The sequence below is a fragment of the Heloderma suspectum genome, chromosome 7, assembly GCF_057233095.1.
Source record: "Heloderma suspectum isolate Gila_16-S chromosome 7, 16-S_ref, whole genome shotgun sequence".
Classification (NCBI taxonomy): domain Eukaryota; kingdom Metazoa; phylum Chordata; class Lepidosauria; order Squamata; family Helodermatidae; genus Heloderma; species Heloderma suspectum.
In genome coordinates, this window is record NC_139464.1 from 28,081,403 (window position 1) to 28,108,948 (window position 27,546).

The 27,546-nt window shown below is 43.8% G+C and overlaps 1 protein-coding gene across 1 annotated transcript in view; it reads right to left on the reverse strand.

Annotated features, from left to right (window-relative positions):
* PKP2 (plakophilin 2) overlaps nt 1-27,546 on the reverse strand; it is a 78,401-nt gene that overhangs the window by 27,996 nt on the left and 22,859 nt on the right. The window contains exons 4-6 of the mRNA XM_084809462.1: nt 21,019-21,154; nt 16,485-16,692; nt 8,493-8,670 (exon numbers count right to left, since the gene is read on the reverse strand). Coding sequence (XP_084665588.1) covers nt 8,493-8,670; nt 16,485-16,692; nt 21,019-21,154 — 522 coding nt within the window. The remainder of the gene's footprint in view (nt 1-8,492; nt 8,671-16,484; nt 16,693-21,018; nt 21,155-27,546) is intronic.

Genomic DNA, 27,546 nt, shown 5'->3' on the forward strand with positions numbered 1-27,546 from the left:
CCTGTCAAGCAAGCAAGTGGTGGTGCTGATGAGAAAGAGGAGGAGGAGCAAGACCAGATGGTGACAATGGTGTTGAGAAGGTTGACTCCCTGAGGGAGGGGCCCTCTGAGGATGGCTTGCCCCTGGAACCAGCACTGGGGAGGGCTATTTGGGATCTTACCTCATGTGTGAAGTACCTGAGCTAATGTCAGTAAAGTATTTACTGTAACTTTTTACAGTCCATGGACCATGTTGTCCCTTTAGGGTTAGTCTTTATTCTGCCCAGTGTGGGCAGACACCTTTTGTTTCTTGACCAGAGGGGGCAGACATCTTTCCCTCTTCCAATGCCCCTGGGAATGATGCTATGTCTTGATGTAGCATTGTTCCCATTGGGACATTTTATGGGACCAAAGAATGTTGATAGGCTACTGCTTGAAGTGGTGTCAAAGCTTTGTAAAACAAAACAAAACAACGGGAACAGAAGAACTTTTGCACCCTCTGCTGCTACCATCTTAGGCCTTCTTCACACGGTTTATCCTGCTATTGAGATTGCTCATTCATGGAAGTTTGCGGGCCCTTTAGAGGACGTTAACCGCCGGGGCGTCTCCTGCACTAAATGACTTTTAGTCCATTGTTTAAAAGATTGGAGATAATGAGATAATTCCTTCTGTGATAAAGGGAAAGCCGCAAGAAGGGGAGCCAGATCAATGAACATATGGAAGACTCAGATAAGGGGGAGGAAAGGAGAGGGGGAAAAGGAAGCACGTGTAAAGCAAGTCCGTTATGATCCTGCACTTAAAACGGAAGCAGAAAACCCCATTTATATGTGGGATTTTAGGCTGGTGTAGAGATGCTCTTAATGGTAAGTTCCCAACCAGCGCTGAGAATTACAATGATTTAATTCTTGTCTGAAAGGGTGGCAACTTTTGCTTGCCCTTTTGTCCCCACACAGCGCTCCACAGCGCTGAAACAGGAGGGCAAAATAATTCAGCCCAGCTCTATGTCTTATTTCTGCAAGTATGATAACTTCATTACGAGCAACTTAGGTGTGTTATGCATAATGTACCATGCATAAAAATATAGCTTCCTTTCTGCAATATAGGCTGCAGGCTATAGACTCTAAACACCTGAGCTATGAGGGTGTCGGCTATTACAAAAGAAAGAACTAATTAGGGATTTGTAATCTGGCAGATATACAAGCAGTTAGGCAAATTATTTGTCAGCACATTTCCCCATTTGCTTTGTCAGCTGCTTCTGTAGATCTTGTTCTCTTTTGTTGTTGTTCAGTCGTTCAGTCATGTCCGACTCTTCGTGACCCCATGGACCACAGCATGCCAGGCCTTCCTGTCCTGCGCTCTCTCCCGGAGTGTGCTCAAGTCCATATTCATTGCATTGGTGATGCTATCTAGCCATCTCATCCTCTGCCGTCCCCTTCTCCTTTTGCCTTCAGTCTTTCCCAGCAGCAGGGTCTTTTCCAGGGAATTTTCTCTTCGCATTAGGTGGCCAAAATATTTGAGCTTCAGCTTCAGTATCTGTCCTTCCAATGAGCAGTCAGGGTTGATTTCCTTTAGGATTGACTGATTTGACCTCCTTGCAGTCCAGGGGACTCGTAAGAGTCTTCTCCAGCACCACAGTTCGAAAGCATCAATTCTTCGGTGCTCAGCCTTCCTTATAGTCCAGCTCTCACAGCCATACATTGTTGTTGTTCAGTCGTTCAGTCATGTCTGACTCTTCGTGACCCCATGGACCACAGCACGCCAGGCCTTCCTGTCCTCTGCTCTCTCCTGGAGCGTGCTCTTTTACTTATACGCTAATAAAACAGATATAATGCTATACAGCAGGGCTCCAGAACCTCAGAACATCTGGGTTTCCCAGATGGCCATGCCCCCTTCTGCTGGCTGCACTCCCTTTCCTTCAGCCACCAGTCATTTGGTGGTTTCCTGGCCTTTGTGCAGTTTCCCCCCCCATTCTAATCAGTTGAAATGCCACTCCTAAGGCTTAGTTACTTACTGGCAGGAAGAGTCTTAAGCTGAAATACGCTGGTATTTTTGGCCCTGCCCCCTTTGCCTTCAGCCCCGCCCACCACTGAAATGCAGGCCCCGGATGCTTATCTGCATTCAGGCCCCGGGGGTTCAACACGCATGCTGTACAAGCATCAGCAAAGCTTTGTGTGTGTACATCTGGCCTGAGAAAAAAGGCAGGTAGCTTCTCACACAACACGTCAGAGGCCCCTTTCATTGCTTGTAGGTTGGATCCAATGTGCCCTTCTGTGAATGGAAGGAATCCTTCTGTGACTACAAGGGCCTTTGATTCACTGGAGGCTCCCATGAATGGAAGCTGGGTGGATGGGAAGGCACTTGTCCCCTGTGCTACCTCCCATGCTGTTCCCCAACCCTCCAGCATAAGAACAGAAGAGCCATGCTGGATCAGACCAAGGGTCCATCTAGTCCAGCATTCTGTTCACACAGTGGCCAACCAGATGCTCACTGGAAACCCACAAGTAGGATATGAGTGCAACAGCACCCTCATGCCCATGTTCCCAAGAAACTAGTGTACATAGGCTTACTGCCTCTGATACTGGAGGTAGCATAGAGCCATCAGGACTAGTAGCTATTGGTAACCTTCTCCTCCAGAAATTTGTCTAACCCCCTTTTAAAGCCATCCAAATTGGTGGCCATCACTATGTCTTGTGGTAGCGAATTCCAAAGTTTAACTATGCACTGTGTGAAGAAGTGCTTCCTTTATCTGTCCTGGATCTCCCACCAATCAGCTTCATGGGATGGCCCCGGCTTCAAGTATTATATAAGAGGGGAAAAAATGCCTCACTTTCTCCACACCATGCATAATTCTGTACACCTCTATTATGTCTCCCCTCACCCTCCTTTTTTCCAAGCTAAACAAGCCCAACTGTTGTAACTTGTAACCTTCCCTCATAGAGGAGATGCTCCAGCCCCTTGATCATTTTATTTGCCCTTTTCTGCACTTTTTCCAGCTCTACAATATCTTTTTTTTTAGGTATGGTGACCAGAACTGTACACAGTATTCTAAGTGTGGTCGCACCATAGATTTACTGAAGGACAGTATGATCTTGGCAGTTTTATTCTCAGTTCCTTTCCTAATTATGCCTAACATGGAGTTTGCCTTTTTTACAGCGGCTGCACACTGGGTCGACATTTTCAGGGAGAACAGAGGGCTGCTCGGGGAAGGGAGTATTACCTAAAATTGCCTCCCCTTCTGTGAGTTGAAGCCCCTGCAGGATCCAAACGCCTTCTGCAAATGGAAGGTAATTGCAGGATCCAACTTACTGTATACTTTATGGCTATAGTTCTATATTATGATTTACTGTGCTCTTGTGGAAGCACTTGTGGAGGCTGTCGTCACTTATTGCTTAGCTAGGATATGTTCTTGCAATGAATTACATTTATGAAATGAATTGCTCCAAACTATTGTAGTTAAATTATGTATTCTTTCTAATTAATACTGAATTTGTCGGAAGCACTGATGTTGCATTTGTTATAAATTGCTGTTTAGAATGGCTGTTATTTTATGTTTGTTGTAAACTGCAACTAGCACAATTTTATTGTGAAAGCACAGCTGGGAATGCTGGGCGTTGTAGGATGTTTTCTTTCTAAACATACATAGGATTTGACTCTGATTTTATTATGCATCAGTCCCTAAATGGTTTAGACCTATGGTTCTCAAAATGGTACTTAGCTGTAGCTATGGGCATGGCCATAGCAAAAGCACACCCTGTACAAAGCAATGCATAATAAATAAATAAATGAATGAGTGAATGAACTAAATAAATAAATAAAATAAATCAATGCAGCAAACTATAACCTATATCTAAAATCCTTGCTGGCTTCATTTGACAACCTATAGCTTACATCCTACAAATTTAAAGGACTACCTCCTTCTCTAATTCTAATGAGATCTGTTGCAGACATTCTCCTTGCCTTATCACCTGTGCAGCAGCAAAACATCAAGAGAATTCAAGAAGTGCTTTGCAGTGGGAGCTCTCAGGTTGCAGAACATCTTCTCCTTGGAAGACCTTTTGAGCCTGACACTGACTATAATTGGGCATCAATGTTTTGGGTTTACAAGGAAAAGTGAAAGGTAGTTCCGTGTTCTTGCAAAGCTTAAAGACCAGTATCATAATACCTCTTTAGGTAGGTAAAGTTCACAGTTGTCAGGATTACTGTTTAATTCACTAGCATATAGGGTACAGTAATTAGGACTTCAATATTTATGAGACTGAAACTCTTCCATTATCATAAACAGAGCTTCTTTCTGTTTTATTTGAGTTCATCAAAATCGGTGCCCATGTTCGTTTTTGTACTGGTTAATTATTCCCTACAGAATGACATCAGTGGCTTTGTAGCACTCCTTCAGTTATACAAACTTAACTGAACCCCTGACTTGCCTTTCCTCCCACTAAGCTAAACAGTCCAGGATGTTGTAACCTTTCCTCACTGCGGAGCTGCTCCAATCCCTTGATTATTTTGGTTAATCTTTTCTAAACCACAGATATTCCAAAGTACTTCTTTGCGAGAAATGCTGGAACTTTCCCCCTTTCTCTTTTTCTACATGATTACAGTAGAATCTCTGCTGCAGAGGTCTGCTCTCTGCTGCTGAAGACATGGAGAGCTTTAGGGATGGGACATAAGGAATGCAATGGAAAGAGCAGGGCCAACAAGTATGTCCCTGCTCTCCCACTTCACACAATGTTTATTTGTGAAGGAAACGTTCCTCACAATAAAAACTGCTTGAAAGATATGCGTTCGAACCACCCCCAATTTCCTGGAAGCCATTATTTTTGCCTGCTGTTAAATCTATATTTCCCTTACAAAGCAAAAGGCGTTACAGGTGAGTGAGACTCTTGGCATCTCTATTTCCAATGGTTCTGGGAGCTGGCAACGGAAAGGACTTCTGCCTGAGACTCAGGAGAACCACTGCCAGTCAGGGTAGACGATACTGGGCCAGATGGACAACTAGTTTGTCCTGGTATAATAAGGCAGCTTCCTTTGTTGTCATAATCCCCTACTGAACCCAACCCTAAGTACATGTAATTAAAAACATATTGGCTGCCTTCAGACATAATGCTAAACTAAGCTTTAGTGTTACGAAACTGAGCCTCGCTTCTCCCTGGATTCATGTGCTCCCTCCTTCCCTTCTCCAGCACTGCCATGAGGAGATCAGAAGCATCTGTATTAGAGTAACTGCACCTTAACATGTCATCAAAGCCCTAAACTGTGGTTAATGTTAACTATAGTTAGTGAAAACGAGCCAGCTTTAGAAATAATGGTTTGAAGTTGCCTTGCTCCCACTAACCATAGTTAAGATTAACCAAAGATTATCCAAGGCAAACCATTCAACATCACAGTAATTCAAGTCTATGCCCCAACCACTGAGGCCAAAGAAGCTGAGGTTGATCGGTTCTATGAAGACCTACAGCACCTTCTAGAACTAACACCAAAAAATGATGTCCTCTTCATCATAGGGGATTGGAATGCTAAAGTAGGAAGTCAAGAAATCACCGGGATAACAGGCAAGCATGGCCTTGGTGTACAAAATGAAGCAGGACAAAGGCTAACAGAGTTTTGCCAAGAGAACATGCTGATCATAGCAAACACTCTTTTCCAACAGCACAAGAGGCGACTCTACACATGGACATCACCAGATGGTCAATATCGAAATCAGATTGATTGTGTCCTTTGCAGCCAAAGATGGAGAAGCTCTATATAGTCAGTAAAAACAAGACCTGGAGCTGACTGTGGCTCAGATCATGAGCTACTTGTTGCAAAATTTCGGCTTAAATTGAAGAACGTAGGGAAAACCACTAAACCATTCAGGTATAACCTAAATCATATCCCTTATGAATATACAGTGGAGGTGAGGAATAGATTTAAGGGATTAGACCTGATAGACAGAGTGCCTGAGGAACTATGGACGGAGGTCTGTAACATTGTTCAGGAGGCAGCAACTCAATCCATCCCAAAGAAAAAGAAATGCAAGAAAGCCAAGTGGCTGTCTGAGGAGGCTTTACAAGTAGCTGAGGAAAGAAGGGAAGCGAAAAGCAAGGGAGAAAGGGGAAGATACATCCAACTGAATGCAGAGTTCCAGAGAATAGCAAGACAAGAAGGCCTTCTTAAATGAACAATGCAAAGAAATTCAGGAAAACAATAGAATGGGAAAGACTAGAGATATTTTCAAGAAAATCGGAGATATCAAGGGAATGTTTTGTGAAAAGATGGGCATGATAAAGGACAAAGAAGGCAGGGACCTAACAGAAGCAGATGAGATTAAGAAGAGGTGGAAAGAATACACAGAAGAACTATACAGGAAAGATCTGAATGTCCCCGATAGCCATGATAGTGTGGTCACTGAACTTGAGCCAGACATCCTCGAGAGTGAAGTCAAGTGGGCCTTAGGAAGCATTACTAACAACAAAGCTAGCAGAGATGACAGTATTCCAGCTGAGCTATTTAAAATCCTAAAAGAGGATGCTGTTAAAGTGCTGCACTCAATATGCCAACAAATTTGGAACACTCAACAGTGGCCACAAGACTGGAAAAGGTCAGTTTACATTCCAGCTCCAAAGAAGGGCAATGCCAAAGAGTGTTCAAACTACTGCACAATTGTGCTCATTTCACATGCCAGCAAGGTGATGCTCAAAATCCTACAAGCTAGGCTTCAGCAGCATGTGAACTGAGAACTACTGGAAGTACAAGCGGGGTTTCGAAGAGGCAGAGGAACTAGAGATCAAATTGCCAACGTTCGCTGGATCATGGAGAAAGCAAGAGAATTCCAGAAAAACATCTATTTCTGCTTCATTGACTACGCTAAAGCCTTTGATTGTGTGGATCACAACAAACTCTGGCAAATGCTTAAAGAGATGGGGGTACCAGACCACCTTACCTGTCTCCTGAGAAACCTGTATGAGGGTCAAGAAGCAACAGTAAGAAGCGGACATGGAACAACTGATTGGTTCAAAATTGGGAAAGGAGTACGACAAGGCTGTATATTGTCGCTCTGCTTATTGAGTTTATATGCAGAGTATATCATGAGAAACGCCGGGTTGGCTGAATCACAGGTGGGAATTAAGATTGCCGGGAGAATTATCAACAACCTCAGATACGCAGACGATACCACCCTAATGGCAGAAAGCGAAGAGGATCTAAAGAGCCTCTTGTTGAGGGTGAAAGTGGAAAGTGCAAAAGCTGGTTTGAAACTCAACATTAACAAAACTAAGATCATGGCATCTGGCCCCATCACTTCCTGGCATACAGAAGGGGAAGAAATGGAAGCAGTGACAGATTTTACTTTCTTGGGCTCCAAGATCACCGCAGACAGTGATCTGCCATGAAATTTGCCATGAAATTAATTTGCCATGAAATTAAAAGACGCTTGCTCCTTGGGAGGAAAGCTATGGCACACCTAGACAGCATAGTAAGAAGCAGAGACATCACCTTGCCAACAAAGATTTGTATAATCAAAGCTATGGTTTCCCAGTAGCAACGTATGGCTGTGAGAGCTGGACTATAAGGAAGGCTGAGCGCTGAAGAATTGATGCCTTCGAACTGTGGTGCTGGAGAAGACTCTTACGAGTCCCCTGGACTGCAAGGAGGTCAAATCAGTCCATCCTAAAGGAAATCAACCCTGACTGCTCATTGGAAGGACAGATACTGAAGCTGAAGCTCAAATATTTTGGCCACCTAATGCGAAGAGAAAACTCCCTGGAAAAGACCCTGCTGCTGGGAAAGACTGAAGGGAAAAGGAGAAGGGGACGGCAGAGGATGAGATGGCTAGATAGCATCACCGATGCAATGAATATGAACTTGAGCACACTCCGGGAGAGAGCGGAGGACAGGAAGGCCTGGCGTGCTATGGTCCATGGGGTCACGAAGAGTCAGACACAACTTAACGACTGAAAAACAACAATCCTAGTTCAGATGACATGGCAAGCTGTAGTTAATCAAAAATGGAAGTGAAAGCTTCCAAATTCCTCCTACATTTTTTCTTCTAATGCTAAACTATGATTTAGAGGTACATTGAAACCAACTCAAGTTTTACCCTCACTCCATCTTTCTCCCCTCTGGTGAATTTTAGGTTGCAAGCTCCTCAGGGAGGGAACTCCTCTTCTCATTACTATGTAAAGTGCCACACACACTGATGGAGCTATATAAATAACAACCTGACACTGCAGGAAAAATTCTTCCTGGCATGGGAATAAGCGGTGGGAAAAGTTTCACCCACTTCATTTTTGTGTGTTAGACTGCTGTTGAGGGCACGGGAGCAGGACAGTGAAGAAATGGGTGTTTCGCAACAGGATTTCAACGCAAAAAACTCCAATGGAACTCTGTCACTTTGACCTTGTATTTCCACGATGTTGCTAGGCAACACATTCTGCAAGGCCTAATCGGCTGACAGGCACACAACCTGGAAGAACAACAGTTGTTTGGGCTATAAGAAGTTCAAAACCAAGCTGGTTGTATCATCAGAGCATAGCTTACCTCAGGCAACCTGTAGCATTGTAAAAGATATCAGGGTCAGGTATGACTCTTGATTTTGGATAATCTCTGTCTGGCCAGCCCGAGTAAGGGATGAGAACAGTCTCTGTCAATGGTTGCAGGGCCTCTCGGACCAACAAGTTCTTCAGTTGGTCATTGGAGGACAGGTTCCATAACAAACCTGCAAAAGATGTAGAAAATAGGATGACAAAACTGCGTCTTCATCCCCAGGGTTTGTTAATGAAAGGTTTAAGAACCTAAGAGGAGCCCTGCTGGATCAGACCAAAGGCCTTTCTAGTCCAGCGTTCCCTCCATCCATTATAACATCCTTCCCCATCGTAGTGTCCTCTAGATCTGTTGACTATAACTCCCATAATTCCCAGGCAGCATGGCTAATGGGAATTATATCAACACATCTGGAGAGGTTGGGGAAGGCTTACAGTAACAAGCATTTTCCTAGTTCTGTGATTAAAACCAAGCTTAGTTCCCATTTTAGGAAGAGCTTTTTTGATAATCTGGTCAAAGATGTACTCAGTTCTCATAACTTTTCAACAAAAAGAAAAAAAAAATAGTCCATTGCTTTATTTGTGTTGATGAAAAGGGTGTCTGGTGGAAGGAAACCTGAATCTAATTTGGAGATCTCTGCATTTTAAAAGTCTAACCGCAAGAGCTTAGCAGCAGTGCTGTTCTATTTTTTTAAAGAGGGTTTGTAAGTATCATCTGGCAATATATCATACGCACAGTGGCTCTGCTCTACAAAGAGAACTATTGTTTCTTTAACTAACAGCTTTGAATTCCAAAGCACATCTTCTAGATCTTAGTTCAATGCAGATGGCATTTAAATCTCAGCACAAAAATCTCACCCTTGGCTCACAGATAATCATTCTTTTGTAATATGCAGATACAGTAGTTGCATTGTCATGCTAGCAGAGGGGGGAAAGAGCAGTATCTATGACTTCGGCATTATTGCAACACCTGTGTGTTATGAGGGCAGAAACTAAGAAAAGTCTCTAAAATGAAGGAGGAAAGGGCATTGTGGTGCAGAAGATAAAATATTGGGGCTGGACATGAGAATTGAGATTCAAGTTCCTGATGAATCATATATTTCAGTATTTGACGGTGGATAAATCTGTATTTGTTAGTCCAAATTCTAAATGTGATTATAGTTGCCAACTTTTTTTCTGGCAGGGCTCCCATGCTCCTAAACTGCCTGATGGTTAGCACGCGGCCCCTTTGCTTATCACTTCATTTCCGTGCTAGGTAAAGCTTCATCTGCAAAACATCTGCCAGGTTCAGCATATGTTTCAACACATGAGAGCCCTATCAGAGAAATGGTTGACAACCCTGAATGAGCAAAGAATGGTAAAATAGTTGGCATGTTGAAAATGTACCATGGGGTACGAGCTGAGAAAGTTAATGATGAAATGAAATATCATCATATAGAAATATCATTTCAACTTGACCATTGAAAGGTGATTATGTAGTCCCATCAGCTAGAGATGTAAATAGAGATCCAAAAGGTATCAACTTCCATTTACTCTGTATTTGAAAACATTTACATTGGGCTACTCTAGTCATGGTTGTGTATACTATGCAGTAAATAAAATAAAATAATCAATATTCTATTGTAAAAAATGATACCAGAATCTGTGACATGTACAAATTACACCAAGCAAATCCTAGGCGTTGGTGTGGTGTAGTGGTTAAGAGAGAGTGAACTATAAACCAAGAAGATCCCGATTCAAATCTCATGGTAGGTTCTTTACCATGAACTTACCACATTGCCTTAACAGGGTTGCCAACTTTTCAGTCTGCCCCTGCAAGATATGGCTTCCTTGATATGCAGGAAAGTAGCAGGTGATGTTCTCGAAGGCATGGAGATCGTAACTGATATCCCCAGCTAATTGCTGCAAATACAGCTGCTGTTAAGAACACAGCTGTGGGGACTGATTGAAAAACTGTCACCCTACTGAGATAATGTGTATATAGTGCTTTGATCACCCTAAAGCACTATATGAATACTAACTATTATTGTTAATGCTGATGGAAAATAGTGGAATGGATCATAGTTGTAAGAAGTTGATTCTGTTAGCACTTAACAGTATCACCTGTGGCAACAGGGGTGAAAAGAAGGCTCATACCGAGAGACGCCTGCAGCACTGGTCTCTTAAATATAGTTGCATCGCATGCATCTGACTTCCAAAGTAATAGGCTGCAGTGACTTTCCATGGTAGAGACTTAGTACAAGATAGGTGTGGCTCCCTTCATATTTATGTTCTCTTTCACGACAGGCCTCCCTGCCTGTCTGCCTCTTCTATAATCCTTTCTGCAGGAGGAATGTTCTTCCATTTCTTAGATGTATGTTGTATGAGACAAGATCAAGAGGTTAGACACTCCCCGAAGGCTTGGCTGGCTCACCTTCAAAAGCTTGTTTTGGCTGCCTCAGCTTTGCTGCTCTCTGTTGCTACTGAGCTTACTCCACAATAAAAAAAATCTTCAGTTCCTATCAGCCCTGGAATCACTCTCTCCTACCTCTTTTCCAAGTGCCTTCAACCTCCATAAAGCATTAGATGCTAATTGAATGGGAAATGGAGCCTGGTCTTACACAGCCTGCTATAACTTTATGGTTATATCTATGATCTTAAGAAAGGTGCTTAAGGCTGCAATCCTATGCACGCTTACCTGGGAATAAGGTCCATATAATTCAATGGGGCTTACTGCTGAGTAGACCTGCATAGGCTTGTGCTGTCAGTCAGCCTCCTTCCCCAACATGGTGCCTTCCAGATGGGTTGGGCTGGAATTCCCATAATTCCAAGACAGCATGGCCACTGGCTTGGAATTATGGGAGGTGCAGTCAGACACATCTGGAAGGTACCAGGTTGGGGAAGGGTGACTTAAGTAGTCCCATCAGTCAGAGATCCAAAAGAAAGCAACTTCCACTTACTCCGCATATGAAACTGTTTATCTTGGACTACTCTAGCCATGGCTGTGTATACTATGCAGTTAAAAAAAGAAGGAACAATAAAAATTCTATTGTAAAACAAATACACAAATGTATATAGGCCAGAATCTATAAATTACACCAAGTAAGTTGGCATATGTTTCCTTGTTTTGCATAATTTATTCTTCTGCTCGTTATGGGAAAGGGTAAGGAAGAGTTAACAGCACTGAAACCCCACCTCTTCCCTCCTGCTCAGCTCAATAGCCAAGGAAGCCCCATAGCGGAGTGACAGTATGCACCTTGGATGTGCTGATTAGCCACCCCATCACCATTAGTGTCCAGTAAATTGTTTTCTGGAAGGAGTGGGAGAAGCCACAGTTGCATAGCTGTTTTGCTGCAACAAAGTTCTGAAAGTCATATGCAGTGGAGGCTGGTGGCTCCAGTGTCAGTGGGGTGGTAAATCTGCTCCGGATAGTTCCTTGGATAGCTCCTTTAGAGTTCTGACTGGTTCTGACTGAAACCCGGAGTGGATTCACTGCCCCACTGACACTGGAGCCACCAGCCTCCACTGATCATACATGATCTCCAGTTGCAACCCAGCAACCCTAGTCTAACACAGAGTTGCCAAGTTATAGCCTGCATATGTTGCATTTCTGTTTAAAAACTGTGAGACTGTGGGAGTTGATGCAGCTGCAGTTTCTTTTCCTTGGCTGCGTTCCTCCTGCCTTGCCATCTGGTGCAGAGCAGAACTGGAGTGGTATAGCAGGCAGGTGTCAAAAGAAACCACAGCTACCTCATCTCCCACAGCCCCGATATATAAAAGTGAGATGCATCATCTCTAAGCTGTAACCTGGCAACAGTGGCCTGACATCTTTAACCCTTTATCACCTTGGTTGCTTCTTTTCTGAGGGCCTATCACTTGCCAGAGCTGACAGCCTGCAGCTCAGATGCCGGACATAAACTGTTATATTAGCTAGTGAGTTCAAGGTTTATTGTTGGTTTATAAGGCTTTAAGCAGCTCAGGACCTGGTTATCTAAGAACTGACTTCTCCCATACTTTATGTTTTGTGGGGGAGGCCTTGCTTACCCTACCGCAGTTTACTGATGTTCATCTGACAGAGAAGCAGAGGAGGTCCATCTCAGTTGTGGCACCCACCATGATGAATGAGCTCCCCACTGAAATCAGGTGGGCTCCTAGTGTGGAGTGTTTTTGCTGACAACGCAAGACTTATTTTTGCTCTGCTGTTTCTTGACTATTAGTACTACCTGCTACCCTTGCCTATTGTAAATATTTTACTGTTTTATTGACTGATTTCATTGTATTTTGTTATGATTTTATTCTGTGAATCGTAAGAACATAAGAAGAGCCCTGCTGGATCAGACCAAGGGTCCATCAAGTCCAGCATTCTGTTCACACAGAGGTCAGTCAGGTGCCTGCGCGAAACCCCCAAGTAGGGCATGTGTCCTCCCACCCATGTTCCCTAGCAATTGGTGTACACAGGCATACTGTCTCTGATACTGGAAGGGAAATATAGCCATCAGGACTAGTAGCCATCGACAGCCTTCTCCTCCAGGAATTTGTCCAATCCTTTTTTAAAGCTATCCAAAATGTTGGCCATCACTATATCTTGTAGTAACTACAAATCACTTCAGGATTTTTTGTAAAAATGAAAAGCGGTATATACAGTGGAGGGAGCAATCCTATCTGGATTGATGGTCACCCCCGAGTGCCTCCAAGTGCAGGGCAATGTAACTTTCCCTGCTCCCAATGTCATATGCGAATGGAAGCATATTTTTTCCAAAAAAGTCCACAAATTCCTGAACCTGCAATGCATTTGAAAAATACATATTTTGAAAAATGCTTACATTAAAATCAATTTTTCACATTTTAGTCAATGGGTGGGGGGAAGCACGCACTTTTGAAAAATGCTCACAACAATGCACACTTTTCCCATTCCCATGCATGGTTTTCCTGTTCAAACAAAAAGAAAAACAGGTTGCAAATGGGAATGGGAGCAAGCTAAACCGAGCTACGAGGTGGAGTTCAGAGAATTTTGGTGCACTCAAGCATCCCTGGTTCTCCCATCCCTGCTGTTTAGCCAACTGGGAATAGCAAACTGGCGTATTTGCTGACCTCTGCAAAATATTCTGCAAGGTCTTCATTCTGCTTCTCAAAAATGCCAAACCTCTGCAGTGTTTCCAGTGAAGCACAAGAGACACCCTTCCTCCCAGCAGCCTTAACCAGAGATGTTAACATGATTACGGAAAATCTTTAATACCTTGCTAGATAGGAGCTTCTTCAGGAGTTATATCAGGTATGGCCAGCCTCCAAACATTCCTGAACTGTGACACATTAACTACATAATCTGCAGAGGTGTTACCAGAGGGTAACATTACCAACCTCTCTGTAGAACTTTCCCCCACCCCTCAACTGCCTAATTTGTAGTGATTAAACAGGAGAGCGGCTGTCATCTTTCCAGAGAGTGGGAGATTCTGGCTTGAGCTTTGGAGCCCAGCCTCTTCCTCTGTTTGTTATCATTGCATTGCAATTCCATTACGTTACATAGTCATGGGATGCTATTTCGTTGTCTTAATGGTTTTTTTAAGAATATGTGACTATTGCTTATGTAGCAATCCGATGTGCTTGATTTAGCTTCAGAAGTAGAAATTCACAGCTTCTCAGAACACTGTAAGTATAGACCAGGGGTGTGGAACCTTTTGTTGTTGCTGAGGGCTGCATATCTTGGGGCAATCTGTTGAGGGCCACATGCTAGTGGTGGGTGGGGCCACAGCCAAAAGTGGGTGGGCCTTCTTTTCCTTTCTCTCTTTCTGACACCCCGCCTCTCTCCTTTTCCTCCATCCCGTCTAGTGGGCTCCTAGGGAGGGTCAGATTGCTCTTGACAGAGATCTGAACTGATTGCTCACACAGGGCTTTCAACATGGCTGTATGCCCCTGGTATAGACAAAGGCAAACTTGTATCCTATTCAACATTGAAAAAAAAAAGAAATCACATATAAATTGTGACATATATAATGTTTGCACCTCCATGCTAAGTGCAACTGAAATGATCCAGGGGCTGGAGAAACTCCCCTGTGAGGAAAGGTTACAACATCTGGGATTGTTTAGCTTGGAAAAAATGTGAGTAAGGGGAAACATGATAGAGGTGTACAAAATTATGCATGGTGTGGAGAATGTGGATAAGGAGACATTTTTTCCCCCTCTCTTATAATAGTAGAACTTGGGGTCATCCCATGAAGCTGATTGGTGGGAGATTCAGGACAGATAAAAGGAAGTACATCTCCACACAGCGCATAGTCAAACTATGGAATTTGCTACCACAAGATATAGTAATGGCCACTAATTTGGATGGTTTTAAAAGGAGGTTAGACAAATTCTTGGAGGAGAGGGCTATCAGTGGCTACTAGTCCTGATGGCTCTATGCTACCTCCAGTATCAGAGGCAGTGAGCATATGTACACCAGTTGCTGGGGAACATGGGCAGGGAGGGTGCTGTTGTACTCACATCTTGCTTGTGGGTTTCCAGTGGGCATCTGGTTGGGCACTGTGTGAACAGAATCCTCGACTAGATGCCCCTTGGTCTGATCCAGCATGCTGGATTTTAATCTAAATTTATCCTTTGAAATACAATACCTCTCCTGTGTATACAATCAGGGGAATCAACTGACTCCCTGACTTCCTTTCTCCCTGACATGTAGGCTAAATGCAGAGGTTATTTCCCCCAAGGAAAAACACATAAATGTGTATCCTCCATCCCCACCTGCAGAATGAAACGCTGCAGTCCAGGCAAAGCTGCATCACTGGATTCTGCTAATTGTATAAACTGTTCCACAGTCTTGCAACAGGTCTGATTTAATTTGTCCTTCAGCCTCCACTTTTTAACCAGCCCAGTGATCTACCTTGTCAGAGTTTAATGAAGAATATTCTGTCTTGGAACTTAATTATATTATGAAGGACTGATTTTGCCAACTATGGAACTGTAATATTCTCTGCCATCAGTACTCTTTCTCTGTAACTCAGTAAGAGCACACAGATTCTTACATTTCTCATAGAAATTAACTGCAGGCATAAATTCTGCAAAGTTGAAGGGGAGAGGAATGGAACAGAGGAAACATTTATGACTACCCTATGCTGAGCCTATGTAAACTGGTATGGAGACGTCTTCTGATAACTGCACCCCCTGAGTTATGCCACGTGATACCTATGTTCACCGCCCAAACCAAACCCCTTTAACCCCGTCACCAGGTGAGTCTACCTTTGTGTCAACCCAAGCCAAGCAGCCCAAGAGAAGTAAAGAATCCATTATTCAACTTGATTAGAACAGGCAGGGGCAATTGTAACCCACATGCTGGTGATTGCCACAGAGGAAAATAAATCAGACTTGAACCACACTAGAATGTAAGGCAGAACTGGAAGTGCAGGGACATTCACAAGCTGTGAATGTTATCTTTCACTGTGTGGCTGATCTGCTCTTGATATCAAAGTAGGCCTTTGACATGAAGAAATGGTATGGCTCTTCTGGATGCCATTGGCTCTGCTTCTCTGACATCGTGAGGGGCAAGGTTGCCTTCGTAGCTTTAGGCTAGGAAGTTGAATACTAAGGGTGACATTGGAATTGGAATTCTAAATTGTATAAGCAACTTTTGTTCACTTTATAGCTTGATTTTAAGCATATTTCTTTGAAGCTATGTTCCATTGCTTTCAAAGGGAATTGCTTCCTCGTAAGTGTGGTAGGTTTACAGAGTAAAGTATTTGTGCTTTAGCTCAATGCCATGGGCTTTCAAATAATACCTCTCTGGTGGAAATCCATGGTATGGTTTTGGAGCCTCCTGATGGAAAACCACTGGACACAGACAGACAAAATGTGTTGCTTATGGTGTGGGATGATGCTCCCCCAGACATATAAATTGTGAAACCCCACAATTGCGCACAGCACCATATTTAGACCTTCAGTGTCTCCAATAAACAAGGACATCAGCCGCAGAAGCTCTGTGCACCATGAAGGCAGAACTTCAATGCACTAGCACCTTAATTACCTGTAATTTGTTTTTTAGTCTCCACATCTCTAGTTTGCTGTAATAACCTCAGTAGGACAGAGATCCCCCTCTGCTCCGACACTTCCAGTTTGTTGTCATTGTCTTCATACACCAAGTTCCTCAAAGCACTGCATGCTGCCCTTTGAACATCCACATTCTGTACGTTCAAAAGTTCTAGAAGCTTGTGAATACCACCTAGAGAATAAACCTGTCAAGGAAAACAAACCCCACAGGCAGATGTTTAAACTAAGAAGATCGATCTGAAAAGATAGCAAACATGGAGGCCAGCATCAGAAAAGCATGCTGAGGACTCTAAGATTTGGTAGTCAGTAGCTGGGGCAGCAGCTAAGCCAAGACAGTTGCTTTTGATATGGAAATGTTTAATCTCAAGGGCTTATCAGTGTGTAGGATATCAGTCATTCCAGACAGACAGAGTATGTAGTTCAGTTTAGAAAGGAGTGTGGAAAGAGAATGTGTTCTCAAAGGTGCCAATTAAATTTGTTTTATCATTAAACCCAGTGTATATTGGAACAAAGAGCTCCTTCATTAGGGGCAATCTTACACACCCACATTCTAGAAACAGGCTAAGCCCACTTCCAAAGATGGCAGCTATTTCTCTTGCACCATCAGGGCCAGTTTAGAAAACATTGGAACTGGAAAGAAGGGAGAATTGTTGACCTTTCAATAAGGATGGGAGAGAATTAGTTTGTTTTTAATTTTAATATGAGCTGACCTAATTCTCACTTCCTGAAGTAAAACGTGAACTGGAAAGCAGTTATTGTTCAGTTCTCATACTTCTCAGAATTTTGCAGTGCAGTTCTCTGATCAAACCATGCATATATTAGGGGAAACAAAATGCAATGCGTTCAGGAAAAGAATATACAAAAAGGATATATAAGAGAAATGTTTGCAAAAAAAGCATGTATTAGGGAAAATTGCATACAAATTTTCATATGAAACATTTGCCATCTGATGCGGAAATGTGACAGAACAACCGTTTGCGTGAAAAAATGCAGATGTTATAGAAAGTGATAGATTCATCCATCCCTACCTTCCAGCCCTTATGTTTTCATGAAAAAGAGTTACTACATAATCCACAAAAGTCATCCAATAAAGATACCATCCAAACTGTTCCAGCAATGGGGATAAACAATGAGGGGTAGACTTTCTGAGTTACTGTTCATGCTTTCCTCCTTAGCACTTGTCGTATGATTACCCTGTAACAGGGATGTGAGTATTGGACCATAAATCTGCACCTTTATATTATTGGTAAAAAGTAGGGATGAGAATCAGATATGGCCAAAGCCTGAAGCCTGAGCTGAATGAAGCCCCTTTGGAAGTGTTACCGGTGCTTTCCAAAGCAAAGTGGGCTTCTCTCTGAAGTGACCAGAACCAACTCTGGCCCCTGCATGGGGCTTTGTTCGCAATTTGGGATTCAGAAAACCAGACTATGTGTCTCCAAAAATAATGTATTAAGAAAATGGCAGGGAGGAGCAGGGTTGAGTGACTTGACAGGTCCAAATTTAATTCTGGGGCACATTTTACCAGGGACTTTCCAATCACTGTGCTTTGGGGGAAGGCAAGGATGGGACCCTGAGATGGCCATTCTTCCAACGCCACCAGGCTGCACTATGAAAAAAGCCTCAAATTGGTTATGAATCATCATAACTCTCTAGCCTAGCCTACCCTACTCTAGCCTCTGTAACTACTCTTTTGAATCTTTGTAGGTTTCTTGCCTGGAGATATCTCCATGATGTGTGCTGATATCACACATGACCCTTGGGGCCAAAAAGGTTGTGTACCCCTGACTTGAGTGAAATCCAGTGTGTATGTTGGGTTCAAGCTATGTTGGGCCAACAAGACCTTTCCATAGAAATAGGTTAGAATAATGGTCTGCACACAGCAGACTGCTTTCAGATTAGGGCAAATCATATTCTGAGCAAAGGTGCTGATAATATAAAAGAGAGACAAGAATTTGTTTTGGAGAGCTTGTTTTGGGAATGCTCAACAGTTTACTATGATCAGCATTTTCCCCCTCTTGATCAACAATGTAATCAGTACAGATATGGAGCTGGCTGATGCTGGTAAGAGGTGGTTCATGCCATAGATATTTGACACTGCTGTCTAAATAATTGTAAGCCCTTATGTAAACAGCTTCATAATTCACTTTAACACCTACTGGTATACTAAATATAGAAACAGAACAACCGATACAGAGTTGCGTGGGCTGGAAGTGTCTCAAAGATTGTCCAGTCTAAATCACTGCGGTGAGGTGAGGACATGTTTTTTGGTGAAGGAACACCAGACCTGGCTAGATCTCTTCTCCTATTATGGTAGAAAGCTAGTTAGATTACCAGTTTTAGCAACATTCGTTCCCAAGAGCTTACTTCACCCGTTACCCATTTTGTACATCAGGTCAATATAGGTGGTTCCCTATAAAAGCTCCTGGCACAGTAGAGGCCTTTAAAATGCCACAAGTCTTATTCCTAGGGACTATGTCCCTCTTGACATAGAGCAAAATGCCCACGTTTGGTGCTGTGATGGGCCCAAGCTTGGTCAGACTGAAGCCATTTTAGGTCCACCTGAATGTAAGCAGGATGGCATCCTCTCCCATTTCGAGCACTGTGATGCTGACATCACGTAGAGTAATCCTCCTCTTTTCATAGTCATGACTGATAGCTGATTGTAATTATTTCCAAGTGCGAATGTCCTAAATCAACCTTGTTATCAAAGAGTTTATGTGGTTATAAAGAAGGTGAACAGACTGCAGGCTAAATTAGCCCTCTGCAGGCATGTTACCAAATGTGTGACAAGCCTGTACAGAACATGCTGTCTAGTCCTGTCCCTGGCTAGCCCCGTCTCCATCGTGCATGGTGGCCATGCCCTTTGGCCAACATGTGATAAGTATCACTGAGAAGGGAACCTACATACCTATGGAAATATGCATGTACGGTTCCCTCTACAGGGATGGGAACCCCAATCAACCAGTTTTCCTGTCCCCATGGAGGGGACATACACGCATATGTATGTAGGTCCTCTTCAGACTGATGCTGGTCATGCATCACCCGGGGTGCTTGGCCAATGTGTGCATCGATGTCTAGAGAGTGGGGCTAGTCAACTCATTCTAAAGAGTCTCTTTACTAGGGATGTCAGAGAATTTCGCCACGAATCTCAGGGAGGCCGAATGCCAGTGCATTCGGCCCACCGAAATCGGTGGTGAAACGGTCTGCCCCCCCGCCCCCCCCGGACGGGACTTACCTTGGGCGAATCTCCCTGGCTCGGCGGCCGCTGCGGTTCGGCGGCAGTTTGGCGGCGGTGGCTGCGGTAGCCAGTCTTCCGACTGGCTGCCGCCGCCACCATTTCCAGTAAAACAAACAAAAAACAAACAAAAAAAAGTGATAGGCTACGTAAAGATTTACGTAGCCTATCACGGCTAGATTTTTAAAAAATACTGTGATAGGCTACGTAAATGTTTACATAGCCTATCACGGCTGAGTAAAAACAATGCCGCACGTATGCAAATGTGTTCCTTATTTTGGCACGCCTAGTCTATGTAAACATTTACGTAGACTACGGCGAAAATAAGGGGAACGCAAATAGCGTAGACGCTACGCTATTTGCGTTCCCCTTATTTTCGCTGTAGTCTACGTAAATGTTTACATAGACTAGATGTGCCAAAATAAGGAACGCAAATGGCGGCGCCCATGGGCGCCGCCATTTGCGTACGGGTGGGTTTTTTTTTTACTCAGCCGTGATAGGCTACGTAAACTTTTACGTAGCCTATCACAGCTGACTGCAGGGACGCAAACGGCGGCGGCTATGGCCGCCACCATTTGCAGACCCGGCCGGCCAGGATTCGTGGCGGGAGGGACGGGGCGCCTCCCCCCCCCGGCCAGAATTTCTGGGGGAGGGACGGGGCGCCTCCCCCCCGGCCAGAATTTCTGGGGGAGGGACGGAGCGCCTCCCCCCCCCACCGCAAATCAATTTCGTCATAAGGTAAGTGACTTTCGTACAGCCCTACTCTTTACAGGTTTGGTAGCCCATGGGCTGTTGAGTCTGGCCTAATTTGAAATTAACCCTCTTATTTCAAGTACTGGATCAGTTGCACTAGACATTGAAGAAGTAAGGCCATGCAGATAGGTTGACTTCAGGTTTTCTTAGAAAACAAACCCTGATCAACCAGAATCTAGACTGGTACTGAGAGGAGAATCGCATTCATTCATTCATTCTTACATTTATATCCCAACTTGTTTTTCCTGCAAGGAACCCAGCAGCTTACATCTCCATTTTTTTATCCTCACAACAGCCCTGTGAGGTAGTTTAGGCTGAGAGTCAGTGACTGGCCCTAAGTCACCACGTGAGCTTCATGGCTGTGCAGGGAGTAGAACCTGGATCTTCCGAGTCCCAGTACAACACTCTCATCACTACACCCAGCCCTAGCATGTCTCAGCCTAACCAGCACTCCAGATGCAATACTTCACATGCAACAATATCTTCTGAAAGACTCTCAAGAAATAAGAAAATGGTTACTCACTCTCCTTCTGGCTTCTGCTCTCTGGAAGCTCTCATGCTGTATAAAAACAACTGCTGCAAGGACTAGGGGGGATGAGGCGTTTTCTGTCTGTAATATATTTACTGCACGCTCCAGAGTCATCTCCCCTGCTGAATTCCTGTGTGATTAAACATGAAAACTTAGTAAGCCGAAGAGCACCAGTGGAACGGATGGCTGGTCTTCAACACACTGTGAATAACTCTCAACTATCCTGGTTAAAAACAAGGATAGATCTGTGGCAGCTTCAAAGACTAACATATTGACTGTGCAATTAGCTTTTGCGTGGACCAGAGCCTGCTTTCTCAGATGCATTAAGTGTTATCCTCAGCTGGCAGATACACAGTATGTAAAGGCCATGAAAAGCAAGAGGTACATTATGTCTGTGACATCAAAGCTCAAATGTATACAGATAAAACAGTGACCATTCACAACAGCAGCAACTGGTGATAGCAATCTTGCTAGCCTTGCTGTGCACTGAACACCATGTGTGGCCATATAGTGCACACCATGAATTTGCCTGGACACAATATGACCAAGTCAGGCCTGCATTGCTGCACGTCTCTGCAGTGTTGTGCTACTGCCTGTCCCCTGGCTCAGTAAATTAGAGGCAAAATGCTGTAAGAATAAACAAAACCACTCTAAGCATAGGTAGGGTGTAACAGAGCGGCACCATCTCATACTTCAGATTTCATTTGTGGCATAGTTGCCAAAGGAACACAAAAGGTAAAGGTTGACCACCATCATTATATGTAATAACCACACACGACAGGATGCCTTCTTTCGCAGGTACTGCTGGTTGTGTGCTGGTGCATTGAGCTAACACTGCTGGGAAGCTCCATGAGGAGCGAGTCTAGGAAGCAGTAGTTCTCCCACCTTTATTGTCCCAGTTGAACATATTTACACGGCCAGCCCTACTATGAGGTAGAGTGAGGCGGCTGCCTCAGGCAGCAGATGCTGGGCAGTGTGAGAGAGCAGTGGTGATAGCCCCCCCCTCCAGCTGTTCCTCCTGAGCCACTTGTTAGGGCCAAACTAGATATTCAGGTAATCATGCATAGTGGAGCTATAAGTGATGGTTTTCTTTTCTTTTGTGTAAGCGCACTGTGACGTTACATGTCTGTATATTAGACATCTATGGTTATGGTTATGTATTCCTGTTATATCTCTGTATTTTATGGTGAGCATTTCTGTGATGAGAGAGAGAGAGATGAGTGACAGGAAGAATGGTGGATTTGCATATGTGTGATGACTGGCTGAGTGCGAAGTGTGTGTTATATAAACTGTATGCTTTGCTTGAGAGAATCAGATAGAGACAGGAATAGGATTTTAAGATTGAGAACAGAGAGACAGAGAGAAAGAGAGGGGTCTGTGGTATTTGTGAGGGGATTGCTTGAGCACGTGATCTAGAGTACTGTGTATGAGAGAGCATATATTGACAGCGCCATTAGGAGCTACTTATTTACGGTTCAACAACTTATTACTGTAATTAATAAAGTTTTCTTTGTTTACAAAATCCTATGCCTTCTGCTCTTGGCTACATAAGGGGAAGATAATAAAGGAAACAATACAGGTGATATTATAAACAAGTGTGTCCTCGCAGATAGAGGACTAAGTGTGGGTTGGATCTGAGCCTTAAAGGTCCTGGTGGCAGCAAAACCCAGTGTGTGTGAGAGGTGGCAGCTCCTGCTGGGGTGAGAAAGGCCTTAGAGAAGGGGAATTCTCAATAGGAGAAGGCAGGAACGCTACACACGTGTGACCTCAGTTTGAATTAGAACTCATCACTCCAGAAAAGGGCTGTTAAACCTTCCCCACAAATATATTTTTCCCTGAAAATCCCCCCACTTGGGATTTTCAGGGAAAAAATGGGTGGGCGAAAGATTTAAACCATCCCCTCCTGGAGCACCATGGTCCCAATCTGGCCATGCACCATAGTCGAGTTATGTGTGAACATTTAGTGTGGTCCTTAGAAGACAATGCAGAATGTGCCCTGCGGCCTGCCCTGCACGCTGTAAGCCGGCCTGTTGCCCTCTGGTGTATTGGAGGACTCTGTTCCACCATCAGTGTTCAAGTAAGATTCACCTACCTAACAGCTGCGGTACATGAAATGGGAGGAGCATTTTTGCCTCTGGTAGTAAAATGTCTTAGGCCCGCCCCGCTTGTGGGTAAGCAAGATGAAAAGGATAATCTGTGCATTGCACTGAACGTTGAAGGACAGGATAGACAAACCAAACTCTGTATTTCCTTCTTCCAGAAACCTTCAATGAACACTGATTGCTACTCAAAAAATTCACCCTGAAGCCTGGGACTGCCATGATCATGCAAAGATACAACAAGCTTTCATCTTTCTAAAATTTAAATATGAATGTAATATTTAATTTTATTAATCCAATAATAATTATTTAATTAATAATGATTAATTTTAATTTATTAAATTAAATTAATACATTTAGGGTGCAATCCTATGGCTGCTAGTCAGCGGCTAGATGGCCAAAGGGTAGGTCGGCTCCTGGAGAACCGACCCCCACCCCCTCCCGCGCCACCTCGTAGGCAGCGCGGATTGGCCCCACTCTCAGCACTCAAAAGAGCAGTGGCAAAAACAGGGCATTCCTGGGGGTGGGCTGGGGAAGTCGGAAATCTGGTACAACACATCCTACGTGTTGTCTGGCTGCCGCTTCCCACGCTCTGAGGTCCCATGGCTAAACCACCGAAATTGGTGGTCTAGCCACAAAAGCCAGGCGGGGGGAGCGAGGAGATCCACTCCTCCCGCCCTGCACTGGATAGGCAGTTGCCCCTGGGGTTGGAGGTGACCGTCGATCTTGATAGGATTGCTCCCTTAATTATTTATTAGTTAAATAATATTTATTTAATTATTAATTAACAATTAATACATGTACAAAGCCATTATATTGCTGCTGTCCTTTACTAGGTTTCATTTATTATAAGTCAAGTCAATTTCCCCTATTTAATTCCTACCTCTGAATTAAAACCTTTAAAAGAATTAGATGCTATGGTGGTACTTTGGACGCATGCTTGGTCTTCTCTAAACTCTCAAGGTTAACATGAATGCTAGGGCACAGGCATGGAAACATCGAACTCAAAACCTCATCAAGCTCATGGGGCATCAAGACCAACCTCCTGCCAGAACTCAGAATTCTTCCAAGAGATTTTTGTTTTTTCAGTAAAACACACCTTATCTGCAGTGACAAATACCCTTGGATATACAGCTGGAAGTGTTCTAAAAGGCCTTCCTCTGAGAATGAATTCACCTACATTAAATCCAACCCAAATGCTTGTTTATTCATTACTGCTACATTACATTTCACTCTTCTTTCAGGCCTTCAAGGCAGCGTACTCAGGGTTTCTCTTTATTCTCACAACAACCCTCTGAGGTAGGTTAGGCTCAGTAGTGCAACTTCAGGCAGGTGCGGTAGGGGAGCAGATGGCCACCCAGAGGGCAGCGAGTAATGAGGGCAGCTGCAGCAGACTCCATTTTATTCCTGTAGTCCTGTGCTATGGTTGAATTGAGCTTAAAAAGCAAAACTGCAAATGCTCAGAGGTATTGTTGTTGTTGTTGTTGGCAAACAGTTTTGTCATTACTGTTCTAAGATATCTAGAATGTAGAAGCAGTTTAAAAAATGGAATGGTGGTTGGGGAGCAAAGAGAAATGTTAGTTGTATGCTGCACAACAAGAGTAATACCCATGGCCATCTAAAGGGCCCCCCATTAGACCATTAAGTCCAGCGTCTAAAATTACATAGCTGCACCACTGCTTAGGTCAGAGGTGGGGAACCTCAGGCCCAGGGGCCAAACCCGGCCCTCTTGGGGTCCCAATCCAGCTCTCCGGTGTTCCCTAGATGGCCCCGCCCTCTTCCCCTGGCCTTTCCCCCTTCCCCCAACCACCAATCATTTGGTGGCTTCCCGGCTTTTGTGCAGTTTTTCCCCCATTCTAAAAGTTTCAAATGGCTCTTTTAAGGCTTTGTTACTGGCAATAGGAGCTTTAAGCTAAAGTATGCTGGCATTTGGGGCTTTGCCCCTTTTGCCTTGGTCCTTGCCCACCACTGGAATGGGGCCCCTGAGAGCTTCTCCAAAACTGAATTTGGCTTTCAGGCTGAAAGTGGTTCCCCATCCCTGGGCTAGGTTGAGAAATAGCAACTAGCCCATGGCTTCCATAGATCCAAATGGCATGTAAAACTATCCAGTACACCACTCAGGCTCTCTTGTTTAACCTGCTGTTAAAGATCTTCAGTGCAAGAAGGAGATTGCACCATACTGCTAGGTAACCTTTTCCTGTTTGGAATTTCCACCCTAATATCCATTATTTCTTCTCTTGTCTGTAGTAGTAAAGAGAAACTGATCCTAAATGATCAGGGCTGTCACACAGTTCAAGAAATCTCATCCAATTAGTTTGAGTTTTAGCTGACTAATTCAGTAGTCATAAGTATACAAAAACAACAATTCTGAAGGATCCTTGTTTTTAGATGACACGCTAGAAATTTCCTCTTGTGTTTTAAAGAAGGAAGAATACCTCTTCTTATACTAAAACTAGTATTAGTAACTTGTACTAAAATAACATTTAGTGTGTGTGTGTAATCTACTACTACTAAAGAAAATATTTTAACATTTGTTCTCATCTAACTGATTAGTGATCCAAACACTGCAGCCCTACTAATTATGCCCCCATTCTCCATTTTTCATCCCTTCAAGTTTTCCTAGCATGGCCCAGAAGGGACATGTAAAAAAGAAAAGAGAAAAAGAACCTTGTTTCAAACAAGCAAAGTCTTTTGAGCAGTACCATCTTCTCCAATTCTTCTTGAGTGGAGAGAAACAAAAAACTAAAATGGCAGCTGCTTGTATCTGTACTGAGCCACCTGGAATCTACCCAGCTTCAGCAAACATCACAGTCACCTGGATAATTCAGCTGTTATGTTCAATCCAGTTGTTACCCTTGCCAGAAATAGTTCACTGTACAGGGCTTGCTCTGACCTGATTATCATGAATAACCCCCCTTTTTGTCCTCCTGACATTGTATACCTTAACAGCTGCAAACTTAATTCCTGGCTCCACAAAATCATGCAGTTAAACTCAGTGGAATGGAGCAGGAATTCCAGAAATGAACAAACCAAAAGATCATTGTGAAAACAATACATTCAGGGGGTAAATAACCAAGGAAATTAAAAGCGAATTTCTGCCTTTTGGAAGATAGTATACTGCAACAGCACAGTGCTAGGCATATTTACTCAGACATGAGCCTCATTTAGTTCAATGGGACTTACTCCTCAGAAAATGTGTATAGGATTGCAACCTAGTTACATGTACAGTAAGTTCCATGTCACCATATATAGGTTAAAATCGAGTAAGTTCCATATTGCAGAGTGTGATAAAACACTAGCTGAACCAGATGCTTCACTAAATTGCTAAGTATTGCCAGGATGAGACCTTCAGGGAAATTATGCAGCCTCAGTTGGATGTTTATAGAAACAAGACACTAAGCGGTGATGTTTGGTGTTTCCCAAAAGTCAGCCAAGCTACTTCAATCACACCTTTCTTTTGCTCCACCCACCCCAAAATTCCTCCTACTGGCTCCATTCTACATCTACCCGTGGAACCCCTTCCTATCACCTGTGATTGCTAAATGAAATCCCCACGTGCAGAAGCAGTATATGTCTGAATACCAGATACAAACAAGGGAACACCGTCACTCTCATGGCCTGCTTATAAACTTCCTGCAGGGATTTCTGGTGCCAACTGTTGGAAACAGAATACTGAATGGAGACCAGTGATTTGAGAAAGGCTACAAACTGAATACAAGTCGGAGGTGAGGTCTATGTAAGCCCCAAGCCCAGTTACCACTATTTTGACCCAAAATGTGTTGCCATTCCTCTATTCCTCAGGGTGCATTAGTTGCTCTGCCCTGTCTCTCCTTCCCCTGCCTGCTGTCCGCCAAGTCCCAGTTTGCCAGGTTTGCAGAGGTAAAAGGAAAAAGAAATTCAGGATGGCTTGCAAAACAATGCTCCTGTGCAAGCACTGGGGCATTACTGACCCCTAGAGGGACGCCTGCTTACGCTGGCGTTTTCATGGCAGGCTATAGCGGGGTGGTTTGCCATTGCCTTCCCCAGTCGTGACTACCTTTCCCCCAGCAAGCTGGGTACTCATTTTACTGACCTGGGAAGGATGGACGGCTGAGTTGACCTGAGCTGGCTACCCGAGACCTGAGACCCGGCTTCCGCTGGAATTGAACTCAGGTCATGGGGAGAGTTTCGGTTGCAATACTGCCGCCTACCACTCTGCGCCACACGAGGCTCTAAAACAATGCTGCTCGTGTTTATTTCCAAACTTATGCTACATAGAGGCGGGCGTGAGGACAGCGGTCACAATCCCGCTCTTTCTACATAATTGCATGGTAAGAACAGTTATTAATTATTAGTTGGCCTAACAAAGGTATAATCCAAATATGGATTTTAGAACTTTTCTTCTGGCCAGCATGCCTACCTGTGCCTTTTGTAAACTGTAAAG